This window comes from Oncorhynchus gorbuscha, linkage group LG04 (genome assembly GCF_021184085.1).
Source record: "Oncorhynchus gorbuscha isolate QuinsamMale2020 ecotype Even-year linkage group LG04, OgorEven_v1.0, whole genome shotgun sequence".
In the NCBI taxonomy this organism is placed as follows: Eukaryota; Metazoa; Chordata; class Actinopteri; order Salmoniformes; family Salmonidae; genus Oncorhynchus; species Oncorhynchus gorbuscha.
The window spans coordinates 65,028,426-65,051,277 of NC_060176.1; the positions used below are offsets into that span (position 1 = coordinate 65,028,426).

Below are 22,852 nucleotides of genomic sequence, written 5' to 3' on the forward strand. Positions count from 1 at the left end.
GACATTATACTTGTGCTTGTGCACTGAACTGGTAAATCAGCTATTGCAAAGCAAAGATGTGTTTGTTCAGTGCATGTGGGCTAATCGAGGCTGAAGAGATCCAGTGACTATTTCATTTCACTATGTATGAGGACAATATGATGTGATTACCATCATCATACACTTACAATAGAGCATGTGGCATGTCCTGTGAAATGTCACTCTGTGCCAGGGAAAGTGTTGTGATAATATGTAGTGTTGTGTGTAGCGGGACTGTCTACTAAACATTGAGGATGAGCTCTAAAATAAATATAATAAACATGCAGTTTCTCTCCACAAGAGACCCTGACATGAAGAGACCCTGACCTGGAAACCCTGATCTGAAGAGACCCTGACCTAAAGAGACCCTGACCTGAAGAGACCCTGATCTAAAGAGACCCTGACATGAAGAGACCCTGACCTGAAGAGACCCTGATCTAAAGAGACCCTGATCTAAAGAGACCCTGATCTGAAGAGACCCTGACCTAAAGAGACCCTGACATGAAGAGACCCTGACCTGAAGAGACCCTGACCTGAAGAGACCCTGACATGAAGAGACGCTGATCTGAAGAGACCCTGTCCTGAAGAGACCCTGACCTGAAGAGACGCTGATCTGAAGAGACCCTGTCCTGAAGAGACCCTGACATGAAGAGACCCTGATCTAAAGAGACCCTGTCCTGAAGAGACCCTGACCTGAAGAGACCCTGACATGAAGAGACGCTGATCTGAAGAGACCCTGTCCTGAAGAGACCCTGACCTGAAGAGACGCTGATCTGAAGAGACCCTGACCTGAAGAGACCCTGACCTGAAGAGACGCTGATCTGAAGAGACCCTGTCCTGAAGAGACCCTGATCTGAAGAGACCCTGACCTGAAGAGACCATGTCACCACCTGAGGGGAAGTTCATTCATGTGACTGACAGCCACTGCTGTGTCTTTCACTTAACACAGCTAGTGGGGTATGTTTTGAATGGATTTTGAATGGTTTTGAATGGATGTGACACTTGCAGAGAGAAAAAATAGAAAGAAAAAGAGAGGAAAACAACCTAAAGCCAAACCAGTTGGTCCTGGACTATGTCAGAGTGTCTTTGAATTCCCAGCCCCTTCACAGCCCTGATCACCTAGATACTTGTTGAGATCTGAAAGGTTTGGACATGTGTGTAAGACAAAAATATGACAAAAAGCATATTAGGGGGCAGGGTGGAGCTATTACCGTGTCTCATCCTCTCAGATCTCCCCGAGTGTCAAGGGGGTAGGAGTAAGGGGTTAAAGGGGTTGTTTTGGACAGTGTAGGGGGTAAAGGGGTTGTTTTGGACAGTGTAGGGGTTAAAGGGGTTGTTTTGGACAGTGTAGGTGGTAAAGGGGTTGTTTTGGACAGTGTAGGGGGTAAAGGGGTTGTTTTGGACAGTGTAGGGGGTAAAGGGGTTGTTTTGGACAGTGTAGGGGTTAAAGGGGTTGTTTTGGACAGTGTAGGGGGTAAAGGGGTTGTTTTGGACAGTGTAGGGGGTAAGGGGTTGTTTTGGACAGTGTAGGGGTAAGGGGTTGTTTTGGACAGTGTAGGGGGTAAAGGGGTTGTTTTGGACAGTGTATGGGGTAAGGGGGTTGTTTTGGACAGTGTAGGGGTAAGGGGTTGTTTTGGACAGTGTAGGGGGTAAAGGGGTTGTTTTGGACAGTGTAGGGGGCAAGGGGTTGTTTTGGACAGTGTAGGGGTAAAGGGGTTGTTTTGGACAGTGTAGGGGGTAAAGGGGTTGTTTTGGACAGTGTAGGGGGTAAGGGGTTGTTTTGGACAGTGTAGGGGTAAAGGGGTTGTTTTGGACAGTGTAGGGGTAAGGGGTTGTTTTGGACAGTGTAGGGGGTAAGGGGGTTGTGTTGGACAGTGTAGGGGGTAAGGGGTTGTTTTGGACAGTGTAGGGGGTAAAGGGGTTGTTTTGGACAGTGTAGGGGGTAAGGGGTTGTTTTGGACAGTGTAGGGGTAAGGGGGTTGTTTCTGGACAGTGTAGGGGTAAGGGGTTGATTCTGGACAGTGTAGGGGGTAAAGGGGTTGTTTTGGACAGTGTAGGGGGTAAAGGGGTTGTTTTGGACAGTGTAGGGGTTAAAGGGGTTGTTTTGGACAGTGTAGGGGGTAAAGGGGTTGTTTCTGGACAGTGTAGGGGTTAAAGGGGTTGTTTTTAGTTCTCTCACGTCACCCCGCTCCTCCGCTCTCTCCACTGGCTTCCAGTTGAAGCTCGCATCCGCTACAAGACCATGGTGCTTGCCTACGGAGCTGTGAGGGGAACGGCACCTCAGTACCTCCAGGCTCTGATCAGGCCCTACACCCAAATAAGGGCACTGCGTTCATCCACCTCTGGCCTGCTCGCCTCCCTACCACTGAGGAAGTACAGTTCCCGCTCAGCCCAGTCAAAACTGTTCGCTGCTCTGGCTCCCCAATGGTGGAACAAACTCCCTCACGACGCCAGGACAGCGGAGTCAATCACCACCTTCCGGAGACACCTGAAACCCCACCTCTTTAAGGAATACCTAGGATAGGATAAAGTAATCCTTCTCACCCCCCCTTAAAATATGTAGATGCACTATTGTAAAGTGGCTGTTCCACTGGATGTCATAAGGTGAATGCACCAATTTGTAAGTCGCTCTGGATAAGAGCGTCTGCTAAATGACTTAAATGTAATGTAAAATGTTTCTGGACAGTGTATGGGGTTAAAGAGGTTGTTTCTGGACAGTGTAGGGGTTAAAGGGGTTGTTTCTGGACAGTGTAGGGGGTAGGACTAAAGGGGTTGTTTTGGACAGTGTAGGGGGTAGGAGCTAAAGGGGTTGTTTTGGACAGTGTAGGGGGTAGGAGCTAAAGGGGTTGTTTTGGACAGTGTAGGGGGTAGGAGCTAAAGGGGTTGTTTTGGACAGTGTAGGGGGTAAAGGGGCTGTTTCTGGACAGTGTAGGGGGTAGGGTGTAGGGAGTAAAGGGGTTGTTTCTGGACAGTGTAGGGTGTAGGGGATAAAAGGGTTGTTTCTGGACAGTGTAGGGGGTATTGTTTTTCCACCTTTATTTAACCGGGGGATCTAGTTGAGAACATGTTCTCATTTACAACTGCGACCTGGCCAAGATAAAGCAAAGCAGTGCGACAGAATAACAACACAGAGTTACACATGGAATAAACAAGCGTACACTCAATAACACAACAGAAAAAAAGTCTATATACAGTGCCTGCAAATGGTATGAGGAGGTAAGGCAATAAATAGGCTATAGTTGCAAAGTTATTACAATTTAGCAGATTAACACTGGAGTGATAGATGAGCAGATGATGAGCAGGTGGTGTGTAAGTAATGATACTAGTGTGCAAAAGAGCAGCAAAGTAAATAAAAACAATATGGGGATGAGGTAGATAGATTGGGTGGGCTATTTACAGATGAACTGTGTACAGCTGCAGTGATCGGTTAGCTGCTCAGATAGCTGATATTTAAAGTTAGTGAGGGAAATGTAAGTCTCCAGCTTCAGCGATTTTTGCAATTAGTTCCAGTCACTGGCAGTGGAGAACTGGAAGGAAAGGCGACCAAATGGTGTGTTGGCTTTGGGGATGATCAGTGAAATATACCTGCTGGAGCACGTGCTATGGGTGGGTGTTGTTATCGTGACCAGTGAACTGAGATAAGGCGGAGCTTTACCTAGCATAGATTTATAGATGACCTTGAGCCAGTGGGTCTGGCGACAAATATGTAGTGATGGCCAGCCGACTAGAGTATACAGGTCGTAGTGGTGGGTGGTTTAAGGGGCTTTGTTAACAAAACGGATGGCACTGTGATAGACCACGTCCAATTTGTTGAGTAGAGTATTATAAGCTATTTTGAAGATGACATCGCTGAAGTCGAGAATCGGTAGGATAGTCAGTTTTACAAGGGTAAGTTTGGCGCCGTGAGTGAAGGAGGCTTTGTTGCGAAATAGAAAGCCGATTCTTGATTTGATTTTGGATTGGAGATGTTTGATATGAGTCTGGAAGGAGAGTTTACAGTCTAGCCAGACACCTAGGTATTTGTAGTTGTCCATGTATTCTAGGTCAGAACCGTCCAGAGTAGTGATGCTAGTTGGGCGGGTGCGGGCAGCGAACGGTTGAAAAGCATGCATTTGGTTTTGTTAGTGTTTAAGAGCAGTTGGAGGCGACGGAAGGAGTGTTGTATAGCTCGTTTGGAGGTTAGTTAACACAGTGTCCAAATAAGGGCCAGATGTATATAAAATGGTGTCATCTGCCTAGAGGTGGATCAGGGAATCATCCGCAGCAAGAGCGACATTGTTGATATATACAGAGAAAAGAGTCGGTACAAGAATTGAACCCTGTGGTAACCCCATAGAGACTGCCAGAGGTCCGGACAAAGGGCCCACCGATTTGACACACTGAACTCTATCAGAGAAGTAGTTGGTGAACCAGGCAAGGCAGTCATTTGAGAAACCAAGGATATTGAGTCTGCCGATAAGAATACGGTGATTGACAGTCGAAAGCCTCGGCCAGGTCGATGAAGATGGCTACACAGTACTGTATTTTATTGATGGAGGTTATGATATCATTTAGTACCATGAGCGTGGCCGAGGTGCACCCATGACCAGCTCGGAAACCGGATTGCACAGCGGAGAAGTTACGGTGGGACTCGAAATGGTCAGTGATCTGTTTATTAACTTGGCTCTCAAAGACTTTAGAAAGGCAGGGCAGGATGGATACAGGTCTATAACAGTCTGGGTCTAGAGTGTCACCCCCTTTGAAGAAGGGGATGACCGCGGCAGCTTTCCAATCTTTAGGGATCTCGGACGATACGAAGGTGAGGTTGAACAGACTGGTAATAGGGGTTGCAACAATGGTGGCGGATCATTTTAGAAAGAGAGGGTCCAGATTGTCAAGCCCAGCTGATTTGTACGGGTCCATATTTTTCAGCTCTTTCAAAACATCTACTATCTGGATTTGTGTGAAGGAGAAGCTGGGGAGTCTCGGGCAAGTAGCTGCGGGGGTTGCGGAGCTGTTGGCCGGGGTTGGCGTAGCCTGGAGGAAAGCATGACCAGCAGTAGAGAAATGCTTATTGAAATGTTCGATTATCATGGATTTATCAGTGGTGACCGTGTTACCTAGCCTCAGTGCAGTGGGCAGCTGGGAGGAGGTGCTCTTATTCTCCATGGACTTTACAGTGTCCCAAAACTTTTTGGAGGTACAGAATGAACATGTCTCTTTGAAAAATCTAGCCTTTGCTTTCCTGACTGACTGTGTGTATTGGTTCATGACTTCCCTGAACAGTTGCATATCGCGGGGACTATTTGATGCTATTGCAGTCCACCACAGGATGTTTTTGTGCTGATCAAGGGCAGTCAGGTCTGGAGTGAACCAAGGGCTATATCTGTTCTTAGTTCTACATTTGTTGAAAGGGGCATGCTTATTTAAGATGGTGAGGGAATTACTTTTAAAGAACGACCAGGCATCCCCGACTGACGGGATGAGGTCAATATCCTTCCAGAATACCCGGGCCAGGTCGATTAGAAAGGCCTGCTCACAGAAGTGTTTCAGGGAGTGTTTGTGATGAGGGGTGGTCGTTCGACCGCTGACCCATAGCGGATGCAGGCAATGAGGCAGTGATCGCTGAGATCCTGATTGAAAACAGCAGAGGTGTATTCGGAGGGCAAGTTGGTCAGGATAATATCTATGAGGGTGCCCATGTTTACAGTTTTAGGGTTGTACCTGGTGGGTTCTTGATAATTTGTGTGATATTGAGGTCATCTAGCTTAGATTGTAGGACTGCTGGGGTGTTAAGCATATCCCAGTTTAGTTCACCTAACAGAACGAACACTGAAGATAGATTGGGGGCAATCAATTCACATATGGTGTCCAGGGCACAGCTGGGAGCTGAGGGGGGTCTATAACAGGCGGTAAACAGACCTGGAAAGTATGACAGAACTTTGCAAGCTATCTCTGCAGTAGATTGCAACTCCCCCCCCTCCCTTTGGCAGTTCTATCTTGACAGGAAATGTTGTAGTTGGGTATAGAAATCTCAGAATATTTGGTGGCCTTCCTAAGTGTAGGGGCTAGGGGCATGGACAGTGTAGGGGGTAGGGGTTAAAGGGGTTGTTTCTGGACAGTGTAGGGTATAGGGTGTAGGTGTAGGGGTTGTTTCTGGACAGTGTAGGGGTAGGGGGTTGTTTCTGGACAGTGTAGGGGGTAGGATGTAGGGGTAGGGGGTTGTTTCTGGACAGTGTAGGGGGTTGTTTCTGGACAGTGTTGGTGGTTGTTTCTGGACAGTGTAGGGGTAGGGGGTTGTTTCTGGACAGTGTAGGGGTTGTTTCTGGACAGTGTAGGGGGTAGGATGTAGGGGTAGGGGGTTGTTTCTGGACAGTGTAGGGGGTTGTTTCTGGACAGTGTAGGGGGTTGTTTCTGGACAGTGTAGGGGTAGGATGTAGGGGTAGGGGGTTGTTTCTGGACAGTGTAGTGGGTAGGGGGTTGTTTCTGGACAGTGTAGGGGGTAGGATGTAGAGGTAGGGGGGTTGTTTCTGGACAGTGTAGGGGTTGTTTCTGGACAGTGTAGGGGTAGGGGTTGTTTCTGGACAGTGTAGGGGGTTGTTTCTGGACAGTGTAGGGGTTGTTTCTGGACAGTGTAGGGGGTAAGGGGTTGTTTCTGGACAGTGTAGGGGGTAAGGGGTTGTTTCTGGACAGTGTAGGGGTAGGGTGTTGTTTCTGGACAGTTTAGGGGTAGGGGTTGTTTCTCGACAGTGCAGGGGTACGGGGTTGTTTCTGGACAGTGTAGGGAGTATGGGGTTGTTTCTGGACAGTTTATGGGGTAGGGGGGTTGTTTCTGGACAGTGTAGGGGGTTGTTTCTGCACAGTGTAGGGGGTAGGGGGTTGTTTCTGCACAGTGTAGGGGGTAGGGGTTGTTTCTGGACAGTGTAGGGTAGGGGTAGGGGGTTGTTTCTGGACAGTGTAGGGGGTAGGATGTAGGGGTAGGGGGTTGTTTCTGGACAGTGTAGGGGTTGTTTCTGGACAGTGTTGGTGGTTGTTTCTGGACAGTGTAGGGGGTAGGATGTAGGGTAGGGGGTTGTTTCTGAACAGTGTAGGGGGTTGTTTCTGGACAGTGTAGGGGGTTGTTTCTGGACAGTGTAGGGGTTGTTTCTGGACAGTGTAGGGGTAGGATGTAGAGGTAGGGGGGTTGTTTCTGGACAGTGTAGGGGGTTGTTTCTGGACAGTGTAGGGGGTAGGGGTTGTTTCTGGACAGTGTAGGGGGTTGTTTCTGGACAGTGTAGGGGTTGTTTCTGGACAGTGTAGGGGGTAAGGGGTTGTTTCTGGACAGTGTAGGGGGTAAGGGGTTGTTTCTGGACAGTGTAGGGGGTAGGGTGTTGTTTCTGGACAGTTTAGGGGTAGGGGTTGTTTCTCGACAGTGCAGGGGGTACGGGGGTTGTTTCTGGACAGTGTAGGGAGTATGGGGTTGTTTCTGGACAGTTTATGGGGTAGGGGGTTGTTTCTGGACAGTGTAGGGGGGTTGTTTCTGCACAGTGTAGGGGGTAGGGGGTTGTTTCTGGACAGTGTAGGGTAGGGGTAGGGGGTTGTTTCTGGACAGTGTAGGGGGTAGGATGTAGGGGTAGGGGGTTGTTTCTGGACAGTGTAGGGGGTTGTTTCTGGACAGTGTTGGTGGTTGTTTCTGAACAGTGTAGGGGTAGGGGGTTGTTTCTGAACAGTGTAGGGGTTGTTTCTGGACAGTGTAGGGGGTTGTTTCTGGACAGTGTAGGGGGTAAGGGGGGGTTGTTTCTGGACAGTGTAGGGGGATAGGGTGTTGTTTCTGGACAGTTTAGGGGTAGGGGTTGTTTCTCGACAGTGCAGGGGTACGGGGTTGTTTCTGGACAGTGTAGGGAGTAGGGGTTGTTTCTGGACAGTGTAGGGAGTATGGGGTTGTTTCTGGACAGTTTATGGGGTAGGGGTTGTTTCTGGACAGTGTAGGGGGTTGTTTCTGCACAGTGTAGGGGGTAGGGGTTGTTTCTGCACAGTGTAGGGGGTAGGGGTTGTTTCTGGACAGTGTAGGGTAGGGGTAGGGGGTTGTTTCTGGACAGTGTAGGGGGTAGGATGTAGGGGTAGGGGGTTGTTTCTGGACAGTGTAGGGGTTGTTTCTGGACAGTGTTGGTGGTTGTTTCTGGACAGTGTAGGGGTAGGGGGTTGTTTCTGAACAGTGTAGGGGTTGTTTCTGGACAGTGTAGGGGTTGTTTCTGGACAGTGTAGGGGGTAGGATGTAGGGGTAGGGGGTTGTTTCTGGACAGTGTAGGGGTTGTTTCTGGACAGTGTAGGGGGTAGGATGTAGGGGTAGGGGGTTGTTTCTGGACAGTGTAGTGGGTAGGGGTTGTTTCTGGACAGTGTAGGGGGTAGGATGTAGAGGTAGGGGGGTTGTTTCTGGACAGTGTAGGGGGTTGTTTCTGGACAGTGTAGGGGGTAGGGGTTGTTTCTGGACAGTGTAGGGGGTTGTTTCTGGACAGTGTAGGGGTTGTTTCTGGACAGTGTAGGGGGTAAGGGGTTGTTTCTGGACAGTGTAGGGGGTAAGGGGTTGTTTCTGGACAGTGTAGGGGGTAGGGTGTTGTTTCTGGACAGTTTAGGGGGTAGGGGGTTGTTTCTCGACAGTGCAGGGGGTACGGGGGTTGTTTCTGGACAGTGTAGGGAGTATGGGGTTGTTTCTGGACAGTTTATGGGGTAGGGGTTGTTTCTGGACAGTGTAGGGGGTTGTTTCTGCACAGTGTAGGGGGTAGGGGTTGTTTCTGCACAGTGTAGGGGGTAGGGGGTTGTTTCTGGACAGTGTAGGGTAGGGGTAGGGGGTTGTTTCTGGACAGTGTAGGGGGTAGGATGTAGGGGTAGGGGGGTTGTTTCTGGACAGTGTAGGGGGTTGTTTCTGGACAGTGTTGGTGGTTGTTTCTGGACAGTGTAGGGGGTAGGGGGTTGTTTCTGAACAGTGTAGGGGTTGTTTCTGGACAGTGTAGGGGTTGTTTCTGGACAGTGTAGGGGGTAGGATGTAGGGGTAGGGGGTTGTTTCTGGACAGTGTAGGGGGTTGTTTCTGGACAGTGTAGGGGGTAGGATGTAGGGGGTAGGGGGTTGTTTCTGGACAGTGTAGTGGGTAGGGGTTGTTTCTGGACAGTGTAGGGGGTAGGATGTAGAGGTAGGGGGGTTGTTTCTGGACAGTGTAGGGGGTTGTTTCTGGACAGTGTAGGGGGTAGGGGTTGTTTCTGGACAGTGTAGGGGTTGTTTCTGGACAGTGTAGGGGGTTGTTTCTGGACAGTGTAGGGGGTAAGGGGTTGTTTCTGGACAGTGTAGGGGGTAAGGGGTTGTTTCTGGACAGTGTAGGGGGTAGGGTGTTGTTTCTGGACAGTTTAGGGGTAGGGGTTGTTTCTCGACAGTGCAGGGGGTACGGGGGTTGTTTCTGGACAGTGTAGGGAGTATGGGGTTGTTTCTGGACAGTTTATGGGGTAGGGGGTTGTTTCTGGACAGTGTAGGGGGTTGTTTCTGCACAGTGTAGGGGGTAGGGGTTGTTTCTGGACAGTGTAGGGTAGGGGTAGGGGGTTGTTTCTGGACAGTGTAGGGGGTAGGATGTAGGGGTAGGGGGTTGTTTCTGGACAGTGTAGGGGGTTGTTTCTGGACAGTGTTGGTGGTTGTTTCTGAACAGTGTAGGGGGTAGGGGGGTTGTTTCTGAACAGTGTAGGGGTTGTTTCTGGACAGTGTAGGGGTTGTTTCTGGACAGTGTAGGGGGTAGGATGTAGGGGTAGGGGGGTTGTTTCTGGACAGTGTAGGGGGTTGTTTCTGGACAGTGTAGGGGGTAGGATGTAGGGGTAGGGGGTTGTTTCTGGACAGTGTAGGGGTTGTTTCTGGACAGTGTAGGGGGTAGGGGTTGTTTCTGGACAGTGTAGTGGGTAGGGGTTGTTTCTGGACAGTGTAAGGGGTAGGATGTAGAGGTAGGGGGGTTGTTTCTGGACAGTGTAGGGGGTAGGGGTTGTTTCTGGACAGTGTAAGGGGTAGGGGTTGTTTCTGGACAGTGTAGGGGTTGTTTCTGGACAGTGTAGGGGGTTGTTTCTGGACAGTGTAGGGGTTGTTTCTGGACAGTGTAGGGGGTAAGGGGTTGTTTCTGGACAGTGTAGGGGGTAAGGGGTTGTTTCTGGACAGTGTAGGGGGTAGGGTGTTGTTTCTGGACAGTTTAGGGGTAGGGGTTGTTTCTCGACAGTGCAGGGGGTACGGGGTTGTTTCTGGACAGTGTAGGGAGTAGGGGTTGTTTCTGGACAGTGTAGGGAGTATGGGGTTGTTTCTGGACAGTTTATGGGGTAGGGGGGTTGTTTCTGGACAGTGTAGGGGGTTGTTTCTGCACAGTGTAGGGGGTAGGGGTTGTTTATGCACAGTGTAGGGGGTAGGGGTTGTTTCTGGACAGTGTAGGGGGTAGGATGTAGAGGTAGGGGGGTTGTTTCTGGACAGTGTAGGGAGTAGGGGTTGTTTCTGGACAGTGTAGGGAGTAGGGGTTGTTTCTGGACAGTGTAGGGGGTTGTTTCTGGACAGTGTAGGGGGTTGTTTCTGGACAGTGTAGGGGTAGGATGTAGGGGTAGGGGGGTTGTTTCTGGACAGTGTAGGGGGTTGTTTCTGGACAGTGTAGGGGGTTGTTTCTGGACAGTGTAGGGGGTAGGATGTAGGGGTAGGGGGTTGTTTCTGGACAGTGTAGGGGGTTGTTTCTGGACAGTGTAGGGGGTAGGGGGTTGTTTCTGGACAGTGTAGTGGGTAGGGGTTGTTTCTGGACAGTGTAGGGGGTAGGATGTAGAGGTAGGGTGGTTGTTTCTGGACAGTGTAGGGGGTAGGGGTTGTTTCTGGACAGTGTAGGGGGTAGGGGGTTGTTTCTGGACAGTGTAGGGGTTGTTTCTGGACAGTGTAGGGGGTAGGATGTAGAGGTAGGGGGGTTGTTTCTGGACAGTGTAGGGGTTGTTTCTGGACAGTGTAGGGGGTAGGGGGTTGTTTCTGGACAGTGTAGGGGTTGTTTCTGGACAGTGTAGGGGGTTGTTTCTGGACAGTGTAGGGGGTAAGGGGTTGTTTCTGGACAGTGTACGGGGTAAGGGGTTGTTTCTGGACAGTGTAGGGGGTAGGGTGTTGTTTCTGGACAGTTTAGGGGTAGGGGTTGTTTCTCGACAGTGCAGGGGGTACGGGGGTTGTTTCTGGACAGTGTAGGGAGTATGGGGTTGTTTCTGGACAGTTTATGGGGTAGGGGTTGTTTCTGGACAGTGTAGGGGGTTGTTTCTGCACAGTGTAGGGGGTAGGGGGTTGTTTCTGCACAGTGTAGGGGGTAGGGGTTGTTTCTGGACAGTGTAGGGTAGGGGTAGGGGGTTGTTTCTGGACAGTGTAGGGGGTAGGATGTAGGGGTAGGGGGGTTGTTTCTGGACAGTGTAGGGGGTTGTTTCTGGACAGTGTTGGTGGTTGTTTCTGGACAGTGTAGGGGGTAGGGGGTTGTTTCTGAACAGTGTAGGGGGTTGTTTCTGGACAGTGTAGGGGTTGTTTCTGGACAGTGTAGGGGGTAGGATGTAGGGGTAGGGGGGTTGTTTCTGGACAGTGTAGGGGGTAGGATGTAGGGGTAGGGGGGTTGTTTCTGGACAGTGTAGGGGGTTGTTTCTGGACAGTGTAGGGGTAGGGGGTTGTTTCTGGACAGTGTAGTGGGTAGGGGGTTGTTTCTGGACAGTGTAAGGGGTAGGATGTAGAGGTAGGGGGTTGTTTCTGGACAGTGTAGGGGTAGGGGTTGTTTCTGGACAGTGTAAGGGGTAGGGGTTGTTTCTGGACAGTGTAGGGGGTTGTTTCTGGACAGTGTAGGGGTTGTTTCTGTACAGTGTAGGGGGTTGTTTCTGGACAGTGTAGGGGGTAAGGGGTTGTTTCTGGACAGTGTAGGGGGTAAGGGGTTGTTTCTGGACAGTGTAGGGGGTAGGGTGTTGTTTCTGGACAGTTTAGGGGGTAGGGGGTTGTTTCTCGACAGTGCAGGGGGTACGGGGTTGTTTCTGGACAGTGTAGGTAGTAGGGGTTGTTTCTGGACAGTGTAGGGAGTATGGGGTTGTTTCTGGACAGTTTATGGGGTAGGGGTTGTTTCTGGACAGTGTAGGGGGTTGTTTCTGCACAGTGTAGGGGGTAGGGGGTTGTTTATGCACAGTGTAGGGGGTAGGGGGTTGTTTCTGGACAGTGTAGGGGGTAGGATGTAGAGGTAGGGGGTTGTTTCTGGACAGTGTAGGGGGTAGGGGTTGTTTCTGGACAGTGTAGGGAGTAGGGGTTGTTTCTGGACAGTGTAGGGGGTTGTTTCTGGACAGTGTAGGGGTTGTTTCTGGACAGTGTAGGGGGTAGGATGTAGGGGTAGGGGGTTGTTTCTGGACAGTGTAGGGGGTTGTTTCTGGACAGTGTAGGGGGTTGTTTCTGGACAGTGTAGGGGGTAGGATGTAGGGGTAGGGGGTTGTTTCTGGACAGTGTAGGGGGTTGTTTCTGGACAGTGTAGGGGGTAGGGGGTTGTTTCTGGACAGTGTAGTGGGTAGGGGGTTGTTTCTGGACAGTGTAGGGGGTAGGATGTAGAGGTAGGGTGGTTGTTTCTGGACAGTGTAGGGGGTAGGGGGTTGTTTCTGGACAGTGTAGGGGGTAGGGGTTGTTTCTGGACAGTGTAGGGGTTGTTTCTGGACAGTGTAGGGGGTTGTTTCTGGACAGTGTAGGGGGTTGTTTATGGACAGTGTAGGGGGTAAGGGGTTGTTTCTGGACAGTGTAGGGGTAAGGGGTTGTTTCTGGACAGTGTAGGGGGTAGGGTGTTGTTTCTGGACAGTTTAGGGGTAGGGGTTGTTTCTCGACAGTGCAGGGGGTACGGGGTTGTTTCTGGACAGTGTAGGGAGTAGGGGGTTGTTTCTGGACAGTGTAGGGAGTATGGGGTTGTTTTTGGACAGTTTATGGGGTAGGGGGTTGTTTCTGGACAGTGTAGGGGGTTGTTTCTGCACAGTGTAGGGGGTAGGGGGTTGTTTCTGCACAGTGTAGGGGGTAAGGGTTTGTTCCTGGACAGTGTAGGGGGTAAGGGGTTGTTTCTGGACAGTGTAGGGGGTAGGGGTTGTTTCTGGACAGTGTAGGGGGTAGGGGTTGTTTCTGGACAGTGTAGGGGTAGGGGTTGTTTCTGGACAGTGTAGGGGGTAGGGTGTTGTTTCTGGACAGTGTAGGGGGTAGGGGTTGTTTCTGGACAGTGTAGGGAGTATGGGGTTGTTTCTTGACAGTGTAGGGGGTAGGGGTTGTTTCTGGACAGTGTAGGGGGATTGTTTCTGCACAGTGTAGGGGGTAGGGGGTTGTTTCTGCACAGTGTAGGGGGTAAGGGTTTGTTCCTGGACAGTGTAGGGGGTAAGGTGGTTGTTTCTGGACAGTGTAGGGGTAGAGGGTTGTTTCTGGACAGTGTAGGGGTAGGGTGTTGTTTCTGGACAGTGTAGGAGGTTGTTTCTGGACAGTGTAGGGAGTATGGGGTTGTTTCTGGACAGTGTAGGGGGTAGGGGGTTGTTTCTGGACAGTGTAGGGGGTAGGGTGTTGTTTCTGGACAGTGTAGGGAGTAGGGGGTTGTTTCTGGACAGTGTAGGGAGTATGGGGTTGTTTCTGGACAGTGTAGGGGGTAGGTGTCATGTTTTGTCATTGATTATCATGTCTTGTCCCTGTGCTTCCCCTTCTATTCGTTTCCCTCTGCTGGTCTTATTAGGTTCTTTCCCTCTTTCTATCCCTCTCTCTCCCCCTCCCTCTCTCACTCTCTCGCTCTCTCTTCTCTCTATCGTTCCGTTCCTGCTCCCAGCTGTTCCTATTCCCCTAATCAATCATTTAGTCTTCCCACACCTGTTCCCGATCCTTTTCCCTGATTAGAGTCCCTATTTCTCTCCTTGTTTTCCGTTCCTGCCCTGTCGGATCCTTGTCTATAATTCACCGTGCTGTGTCTATGTATTGCCCTGTCGTGTCGTGTTTCCCTCAGATGCTGCGTGGTGAGCAGGTGTCTGAGTCTGCTAGGTTCAAGTGCCTTCCCGAGGCAACCTGCAGTTCTTGATCAAGTCTCCAGTCTGTTCTCGTCTTTACGAGTAGTATTATGCCTTTTGTTTTGTAAAGTATCTTTACTGGATTAAAAACTCTGTTTTCGCCAAGTCGCTTTTGGGTCCTCATTCACCTGCATAACAGAAGGATCCGACCAAGGAATGGACCCAGCGACTACAGATGCTCGTAACACTGCCGTCGAGATCCAAGGAGCCATGCTCGGCAGACACGAGCAGGAATTGTCTGCTGCTCGCCATGCCGTGGAGAACCTGGCCGCTCAGGTTTCCGACCTCTCTGGACAGTTCCAGAGTCTTCGTCTCGTGCCACCTGTTACTTCCTGGCCTGCCGAGCCTCCGGAACCTAGGGTTAATAACCCACCTTGCTACTCCGGGCAGCCCACGGAGTGCCGCTCCTTTCTCACCCAGTGTGATATTGTGTTCTCTCTCCAACCCAACACATACTCTAGCGAGAGAGCTCGGGTTGCTTACGTCATTTCACTCCTTACTGGCCGGGCTCGAGAGTGGGGCACAGCTATCTGGGAGGCAAGGGCTGATTGTTCTAACAATTACCAGAACTTTAAAGAGGAGATGATTCGGGTTTTTGACCGTTCAGTTTTTGGTGGGGAGGCTTCTAGGGCCCTGGCTTCCCTATGCCAAGGTGATCGATCCATAACGGATTACTCTATTGAGTTTCGCACTCTTGCTGCCTCTAGTGACTGGAACGAGCCGGCGCTGCTCGCTCGTTTTCTGGAGGGACTCCACGCAGTGGTCAAAGATGAGATTCTCTCTCGGGAGGTTCCTTCCAGTGTGGACTCTTTGATTGCTCTCGCCATCCGCATAGAACGACGGGTAGATCTTCGTCACCAAGCTCGTGGAAGAGAGCTCGCGTCAACGGTGTTTCCCTGCTCCGCATCGCAACCATCTCCCTCCTCTGGCTCAGAGACTGAGCCCATGCAGCTGGGAGGTATTCGCATCTCGACCAAGGAGAGGGAACGGAGGATCACCAACCGCCTGTGCCTCTATTGCGGATTTGATGGACATTTTGTCAATTCATGTCCAGTAAAAGGCCAGAGCTCATCAGTAAGCGGAGGGCTACTGGTGAGCGCTACTACTCAGGTCTCTTCATCTAGATCCTGTACTACTATGTCGGTCCATCTACGCTGGACCGGTTCGGGTGCTACATGCAGTGCCTTGATTGACTCTGGGGCTGAGGGTTGTTTCATGGACGAAGCATGGGCTCGCAAACATGACATTCCTTTCAGACAGTTAGACAAGCCTACGCCCATGTTTGCCTTAGATGGTAGTCATCTTCCCAGTATCAGATTTGAGACACTACCTTTAACTCTCACAGTATCTGGTAACCACAGTGAGACTATTTCTTTTTTGATTTTTCGTTCACCTTTTACACCTGTTGTTTTGGGTCATCCCTGGCTAGTATGTCATAATCCTTCTATTAATTGGTCTAGTAATTCTATCCTATCCTGGAACGTTTCTTGTCATGTGAAGTGTTTAATGTCTGCCATCCCTCCCATTTCTTCTGTCCCCACTTCTCAGGAGGAACCTGGCGATTTGACAGGAGTGCCGGAGGAATATCATGATCTGCGCACGGTCTTCAGTCGGTCCCGAGCCAACTCCCTTCCTCCTCACCGGTCGTATGATTGTAGTATTGATCTCCTTCCGGGGACCACTCCTCCTCGGGGTAGACTATACTCTCTGTCGGCTCCCGAACGTAAGGCTCTCGAGGATTATTTATCTGTGTCTCTTGACGCCGGTACCATAGTGCCTTCTTCCTCTCCGGCCGGGGCGGGGTTCTTTTTGTTAAGAAGAAGGACGGTACTCTGCGCCCCTGCGTGGATTATCGAGGGCTGAATGACATAACGGTTAAGAATCGTTATCCGCTTCCCCTTATGTCATCAGCCTTCGAGATTCTGCAGGGAGCCAGGTGCTTTACTATGTTGGACCTTCGTAACGCTTACCATCTCGTGCGCATCAGAGAGGGGGACGAGTGGAAAACGGCGTTTAACACTCCGTTAGGGCATTTTGAGTACCGGGTTCTGCCGTTTGGTCTCGCCAATGCGCCAGCTGTTTTTCAGGCATTAGTTAATGATGTTCTGAGAGACATGCTGAACATCTTTGTTTTTGTCTATCTTGACGATATCCTGATTTTTTCACCGTCACTCGAGATTCATGTTCAGCACGTTCGACGTGTTCTACAGCGCCTTTTAGAGAATTGTCTCTACGTAAAGGCTGAGAAGTGCTCTTTTCATGTCTCCTCCGTTACTTTTCTCGGTTCCGTTATTTCCGCTGAAGGCATTCAGATGGATTCCGCTAAGGTCCAAGCTGTCAGTGATTGGCCCGTTCCAAGGTCACGTGTCGAGTTGCAGCGCTTTTTAGGTTTCGCTAATTTCTATCGGCGTTTCATTCGTAATTTCGGTCAAGTTGCTGCCCCTCTCACAGCTCTTACTTCTGTCAAGACGTGTTTTAAGTGGTCCGGTTCCGCCCAGGGAGCTTTTGATCTTCTAAAAGAACGTTTTACGTCCGCTCCTATCCTCGTTACTCCTGACGTCACTAGACAATTCATTGTCGAGGTTGACGCTTCAGAGGTAGGCGTGGGAGCCATTCTATCCCAGCGCTTCCAGTCTGACGATAAGGTTCATCCTTGCGCTTATTTTTCTCATCGCCTGTCGCCATCTGAGCGCAACTATGATGTGGGTAACCGTGAACTGCTCGCCATCCGCTTAGCCCTAGGCGAATGGCGACAGTGGTTGGAGGGGGACCGTTCCTTTTGTCGTTTGGACAGACCATAAGAACCTTGAGTACATCCGTTCTGCCAAACGACTTAATGCCCGTCAAGCTCGTTGGGCGTTGTTTTTCGCTCGTTTCGAGTTTGTGATTTCTTACCGTCCGGGTAGCAAGAACACCAAGCCTGATGCCTTATCCCGTCTGTTTAGTTCTTCTGTGGCTTCTACTGATCCCGAGGGGATTCTTCCTTATGGGCGTGTTGTCAGGTTAACAGTCTGGGGAATTGAAAGACAGGTTAAGCAAGCACTCACGCACACTGCGTCGCCGCGCGCTTGTCCTAGTAACCTCCTTTTCGTTCCTGTTTCCACTCGTCTGGCTGTTCTTCAGTGGGCTCACTCTGCCAAGTTAGCTGGTCATCCCGGTGTTCGAGGCACTCTTGCGTCTATTCGCCAGCGCTTTTGGTGGCCGACTCAGGAGCGTGACACGCGCCGTTTCGTGGCTGCTTGTTCGGACTGCGCGCAGACTAAGTCGGGTAACTCTCCTCCTGCCGGTCGTCTCAGACCGCTCCCCATTCCTTCTCGACCATGGTCTCACATCGCCCTAGACTTCATTACCGGTCTGCCTTTGTCTGCGGGGAAGACTGTGATTCTTACGGTTGTCGATAGGTTCTCTAAGGCGGCACATTTCATTCCCCTCGCTAAACTTCCTTCCGCTAAGGAGACGGCACAAATCATCATCGAGAATGTGTTCAGAATTCATGGCCTCCCGTTAGACGCCGTTTCAGACAGAGGCCCGCAATTCACGTCACAGTTTTGGAGGGAGTTCTGTCGTTTGATTGGTGCGTCCGTCAGTCTCTCTTCCGGGTTTCATCCCCAGTCTAACGGTCAAGCAGAGAGGGCCAATCAGACGATTGGTCGCATACTACGCAGCCTTTCTTTCAGAAACCCTGCGTCTTGGGCAGAACAGCTCCCCTGGGCAGAATACGCTCACAACTCGCTTCCTTCGTCTGCTACCGGGTTATCTCCGTTTCAGAGTAGTCTGGGTTACCAGCCTCCTCTGTTCTCATCCCAGCTTGCCGAGTCCAGCGTTCCCTCCGCTCAAGCGTTTGTCCAACGTTGTGAGCGCACCTGGAGGAGGGTGAGGTCTGCACTTTGCCGTTACAGGGCACAGACTGTGAGAGCCGCCAATAAACGCAGGATTAAGAGTCCAAGGTATTGTTGCGGCCAGAGAGTGTGGCTTTCCACTCGCAACCTTCCTCTTACGACAGCTTCTCGTAAGTTGACTCCGCGGTTCATTGGTCCGTTCCGTGTCTCCCAGGTCGTCAATCCTGTCGCTGTGCGACTGCTTCTTCCGCGACATCTTCATCGCGTCCATCCTGTCTTCCATGTCTCCTGTGTCAAGCCCTTTCTTCGCACCCCCGTTCGTCTTCCCTCCCCCTCCCGTCCTTGTCGAGAGCGCACCTATTTACAAGGTACGTAAGATCATGGACATGCGTTCTCGGGGACGGGGTCACCAATACTTAGTGGATTGGGAGGGTTACGGTCCTGAGGAGAGGAGTTGGGTTCCGTCTCGGGACGTGCTGGACCGTTCGCTTATTGATGATTTCCTCCGTTGCCGCCAGGGTTCCTCCTCGAGTGCGCCAGGAGGCGCTCGGTGAGTGGGGGGTACTGTCATGTTTTGTCATTGATTATCATGTCTTGTCCCTGTGCTTCCCCTTCTATTCGTTTCCCTCTGCTGGTCTTATTAGGTTCTTTCCCTCTTTCTATCCCTCTCTCTCCCCCTCCCTCTCTCACTCTCTCGCTCTCTCTTCTCTCTATCGTTCCGTTCCTGCTCCCAGCTGTTCCTATTCCCCTAATCAATCATTTAGTCTTCCCACACCTGTTCCCGATCCTTTTCCCTGATTAGAGTCCCTATTTCTCTCCTTGTTTTCCGTTCCTGCCCTGTCGGATCCTTGTCTATAATTCACCGTGCTGTGTCTATGTATTGCCCTGTCGTGTCGTGTTTCCCTCAGATGCTGCGTGGTGAGCAGGTGTCTGAGTCTGCTAGGTTCAAGTGCCTTCCCGAGGCAACCTGCAGTTCTTGATCAAGTCTCCAGTCTGTTCTCGTCTTTACGAGTAGTATTATGCCTTTTGTTTTGTAAAGTATCTTTACTGGATTAAAAACTCTGTTTTCGCCAAGTCGCTTTTGGGTCCTCATTCACCTGCATAACAGTAGGGGGTTGTTTCTGGACAGTGTATGGAGTATGGGGTTGTTTCTTGACAGTGTAGGGGGTAGGGGGTTGTTTCTGGACAGTGTATGGAGTATGGGGTTGTTTCTTGACAGTGTAGGGGGTAGGGGTTGTTTCTGGACAGTGTAGGGGGTAGGGGTTGTTTCTGGACAGTGTATGGAGTAGGGGTTGTTTCTGGACAGTGTAGGGGGTAGGGTGTTGTTTCTGGACAGTGTAGGGGTTGTTTCTGGACAGTGTAGGGGGTATGGGGTTGTTTCTGGACAGTGTAGGGGGTAGGGGTTGTTTCTGGACAGTGTAGGGGTAGGGTGTTGTTTCTGGACAGTGTAGGGAGTAGGGGTTGTTTCTGGACAGTGTAGGGAGTATGGGGTTGTTTCTGGACAGTGTAGGGGGTAGGGGGTTGTTTCTGGACAGTGTATGGAGTATGGGGTTGTTTCTTGACAGTGTAGGGGGTAGGGGGTTGTTTCTGGACAGTGTAGGGGGTAGGGGTTGTTTCTGGACAGTGTATGGAGTATGGGGTTGTTTCTTGACAGTGTAGGGGGTAGGGGGTTGTTTCTGGACAGTGTAGGGGGTAGGGGTTGTTTCTGGACAGTGTAGGGAGTATGGGGTTGTTTCTGGACAGTGTAGGGGGTAGGGGTTGTTTCTGGACAGTGTAGGGGAGTTGTTTCTGCACAGTGTAGGGGGTAGGGGTTGTTTCTGGACAGTGTAGGGGGTTGTTTCTGCACAGTGTAGGGGGTAGGGGGTTGTTTCTGGACAGTGTAGGGAGTAGGGGGTTGTTTCTGGACAGTGTATGGAGTATGGGGGTGTTTCTGGACAGTGGGGGGTTGTTTCTGCACAGTTTATTGTTTCTGGACAGTGTAGGGAGTAGGGGGTTGTTTCTGGACAGTGTATGGAGGGGGGTGTTTCTGGACAGTTTATGGGGTAGGGGGATTGTTTCTGGACAGTGTAGGGGGTTGTTTCTGCACAGTGTAGGGGTAGGAGGTTGTTTCTGCACAGTGTAGGGGGTAAGGGTTTGTTCCTGGACAGTGTAGGGGAAGGGGGTTGTTTCTGGACAGTGTAGGGAGTATGGGGTTGTTTCTTGACAGTGTAGGGGTAGGGGTTGTTTCTGGACAGTGTAGGGGGTAGGGGGTTGTTTCTGCACAGTGTAGGGGGTAGGGGTTGTTTCTGGACAGTGTAGGGGGTAGGGGTTGTTTCTGGACAGTGTAGGGGGTTGTTTCTGCACAGTGTAGGGGTAAGGGGTTGTTTCTGGACAGTGTAGGGGGTTGTTTCTGCACAGTGTAGGGGGTAAGGGGTTGTTTCTGGACAGTGTAGGGGGTAGGGTATAATGGGTAGGAGCTAAATGGGTTTTCCTTCTGCTTACATCTGGGGGGGTATGTTTCCATGGTGATTCGTGAGCAATTGTGAACACTCACCAACTCCTTCTTCTTCATGCATTCCATGAGGATGATGAAGAGGTGTTGGGCTTGGGTCCGGCTGTACGTGAATGTCTTCTGTATGGTCACCAGCAACTGGTCCCTCAGAGTCTCATTTATGATCCTGATGAGAAGGAGGGATAGGGAGAAGGATAAGTGTAAAAGAGACCTGGAGCCAAAACTTAAATTCAGGTTTTAAAATTGAAGTATTAACGTTTAGCATAAGTATTAGGACTGTATTTGGGAAATACTAAAAATGCATCTTACTATACAGATCTTTGGAACGGTTTCTGCATCCCCGGCAATACAGTAGCAAACCTGTGTATCTGATATGTGACACGTACCCTCCCTCCTCTGAGTACTTGTGTCCAAATGCCAGGATGTCTGAGGCACGCCCGCTCCCATCACACACCACCACGGGGACAGGCGGAGTGTCCCTCAGGTACTCCAACACGATGGAGATCACATTAGGACCCCCCTCCACTATCAGAGCCACCACCGGCACTCCCTGACCAATACCTACAGAGAGAGGGGAGAGGAAGGGCGGAGGACGGGGGGTAGGTAGAGAGAGAGCGAGAGAGAGCAAGAGAGAGAGAGCGAGAGAGAGAGAGAGAAAGGGGAGGAAGGGGAGAAGAGAGAGGTGTGACTGACAACATTTCAACGGGGTCCATGTTGCGTGCTGTTCCCCGATTCAACAAGTGCCCCTACATCTCACCTCTCAATTAAAATAGAACTGCTACCAACAGACAAATCTGGGACACACGTGTTAAAAATAGTCGGCAGTCGGCAGCACACTGGTGTGTCTTGATTCTGAGAGAGTTTCCTATTTCGCTGTGTTTTTCTGAGAAGTTAACGAAAGCACAGATCCACACTGAGCCGCATAGAAGCCCTGGAGCGAGCACCCTCCTGCTGCACAGAGGGACAGCCTCATGCTGGCTAATCAGAAGCTATTAATAGTCATTAGAGGTAATTAACAGGTGGGTTCTGGTGCTCACACACAGGCCTGCCTGGGATAATGGACCTGGAAAGAGAAAGGATGCAGCCCTACAGTACCAAACCCCCACAAGGACGCCCAGTTCCTTTGTCACTGCTTCTCTCTTTCTGTCTCTGTCTCCCACTCTCTTTCTCTCGCTCCAACCCACTCTCCGTCACTGTCTCTCCCTCTCCCCCACTCCCACTCTCTCTCTGTCACTCTCTCCTTCTCTCTCTCTCTCTCTCTCTCTCTCTCTCTCTCTCTCTCTCTCTCTCTCTCTCTCTCTCTCTCTCTCTCTCTCTCTCTCTCTCTCTCTTTCTCCCTCTCTCCTCCCTCTATCTCTCATTTGGCTGCCACCCATCAGTGTTTTGACTCAAATTTAAAAGCTGTGTCCTGCCAGATCCTCCCTCCCATCCTAGCCTTCATAATTTCACTGGGGATAGGTGGGCCAAAGACTCAGGGCCCGCTCACACACGTGCCATCATTGTGTCTCGCTTGCTACAGGCACAGTTACATAAAGAAGGACCTATTTTAGAGCCTTGTCTACTTCAAAGCCCAGAACACCAGCACACTGTCAGACAGAGGAGAATAAGAACAGAGAAGTGATAGTCTTCTCTTTTCATATCGGTTTTACTTGACTTCTTCTGTTAATCTTCACCTCTGCATGTGTCACAATAATGGCTGCTTTGCTTTGGCGGTCATCTCCAGAACCTGAAGGTATTACGCTCCAATTGAAAGACGCCAGCGTGCAGATGAGGAAGGGAAAGCACAGCTGTGTCGTTGCTAATTGGCTAGACAGAGAGAAAGAGAGCGCATGGTAGTGGTGAGTGCGGGTCAGCTGTTTGTTCACCCGCACCCATCTGCAATTGCTAATAACCCATCCGCAACCACCCCAATATACTTGATAAAGTGAAACTCTGAGGCCAACACACGACCCTAACCCGCTAATATAGAAGATGTGCTACAGTCAAGAGATTTACAAATGCTTCTGCTTGTAATTTCCAACCTTTTGGTAGGCTATTTGTCTATAATTAGATACACACAGCTTCTCTTCTATTACTATATGTGGCCCTAGAAGACTAAATAAACCCTTCCTCACCAGAATAATGTCATAAAACAATATAATTATTTATTTATTTATTTAGGGAAAACCCAATTAGACCAGGATCTCATTACCAAGGGCGCCCTGATCACAGCAATACAACAACCAATAGTTTCATGCCCTGATCTGTTTCACCTGTCCTTTTGATTGTCTCCACCCCTTCCAGGTGTGGCTTATTTTCCCCAGTGTATTTATCCCTGTGTTCCCTGTCTCTCTGTGCCAGTTCGTCTTGCATGTTCAAGTCAACCAGCGTGTTTTTCCCCGTGCTCCTGCTTTTCTATTCTCTTTTACTAGTCCTCCCGGTTTTGACCTTTGGCTGTTTTTCTGGACTCCATTCCCGCCTGCCTGACCATTCTGTC

General features: G+C 50.5%; 1 protein-coding gene across 2 annotated transcripts in view; it reads right to left on the minus strand.

Moving 5' to 3' along the window:
* The window catches only part of trpm3 (transient receptor potential cation channel, subfamily M, member 3), a 191,646-nt gene that overhangs the window by 60,092 nt on the left and 108,702 nt on the right, over positions 1-22,852 (minus strand). For both annotated transcript variants that reach the window (XM_046347796.1, XM_046347797.1), the window contains exons 7-8: positions 20,763-20,937; positions 20,419-20,542 (exon numbers count right to left, since the gene is read on the minus strand). In XM_046347796.1, coding sequence (XP_046203752.1) covers positions 20,419-20,542; positions 20,763-20,937 — 299 coding nt within the window. The remainder of the gene's footprint in view (positions 1-20,418; positions 20,543-20,762; positions 20,938-22,852) is intronic.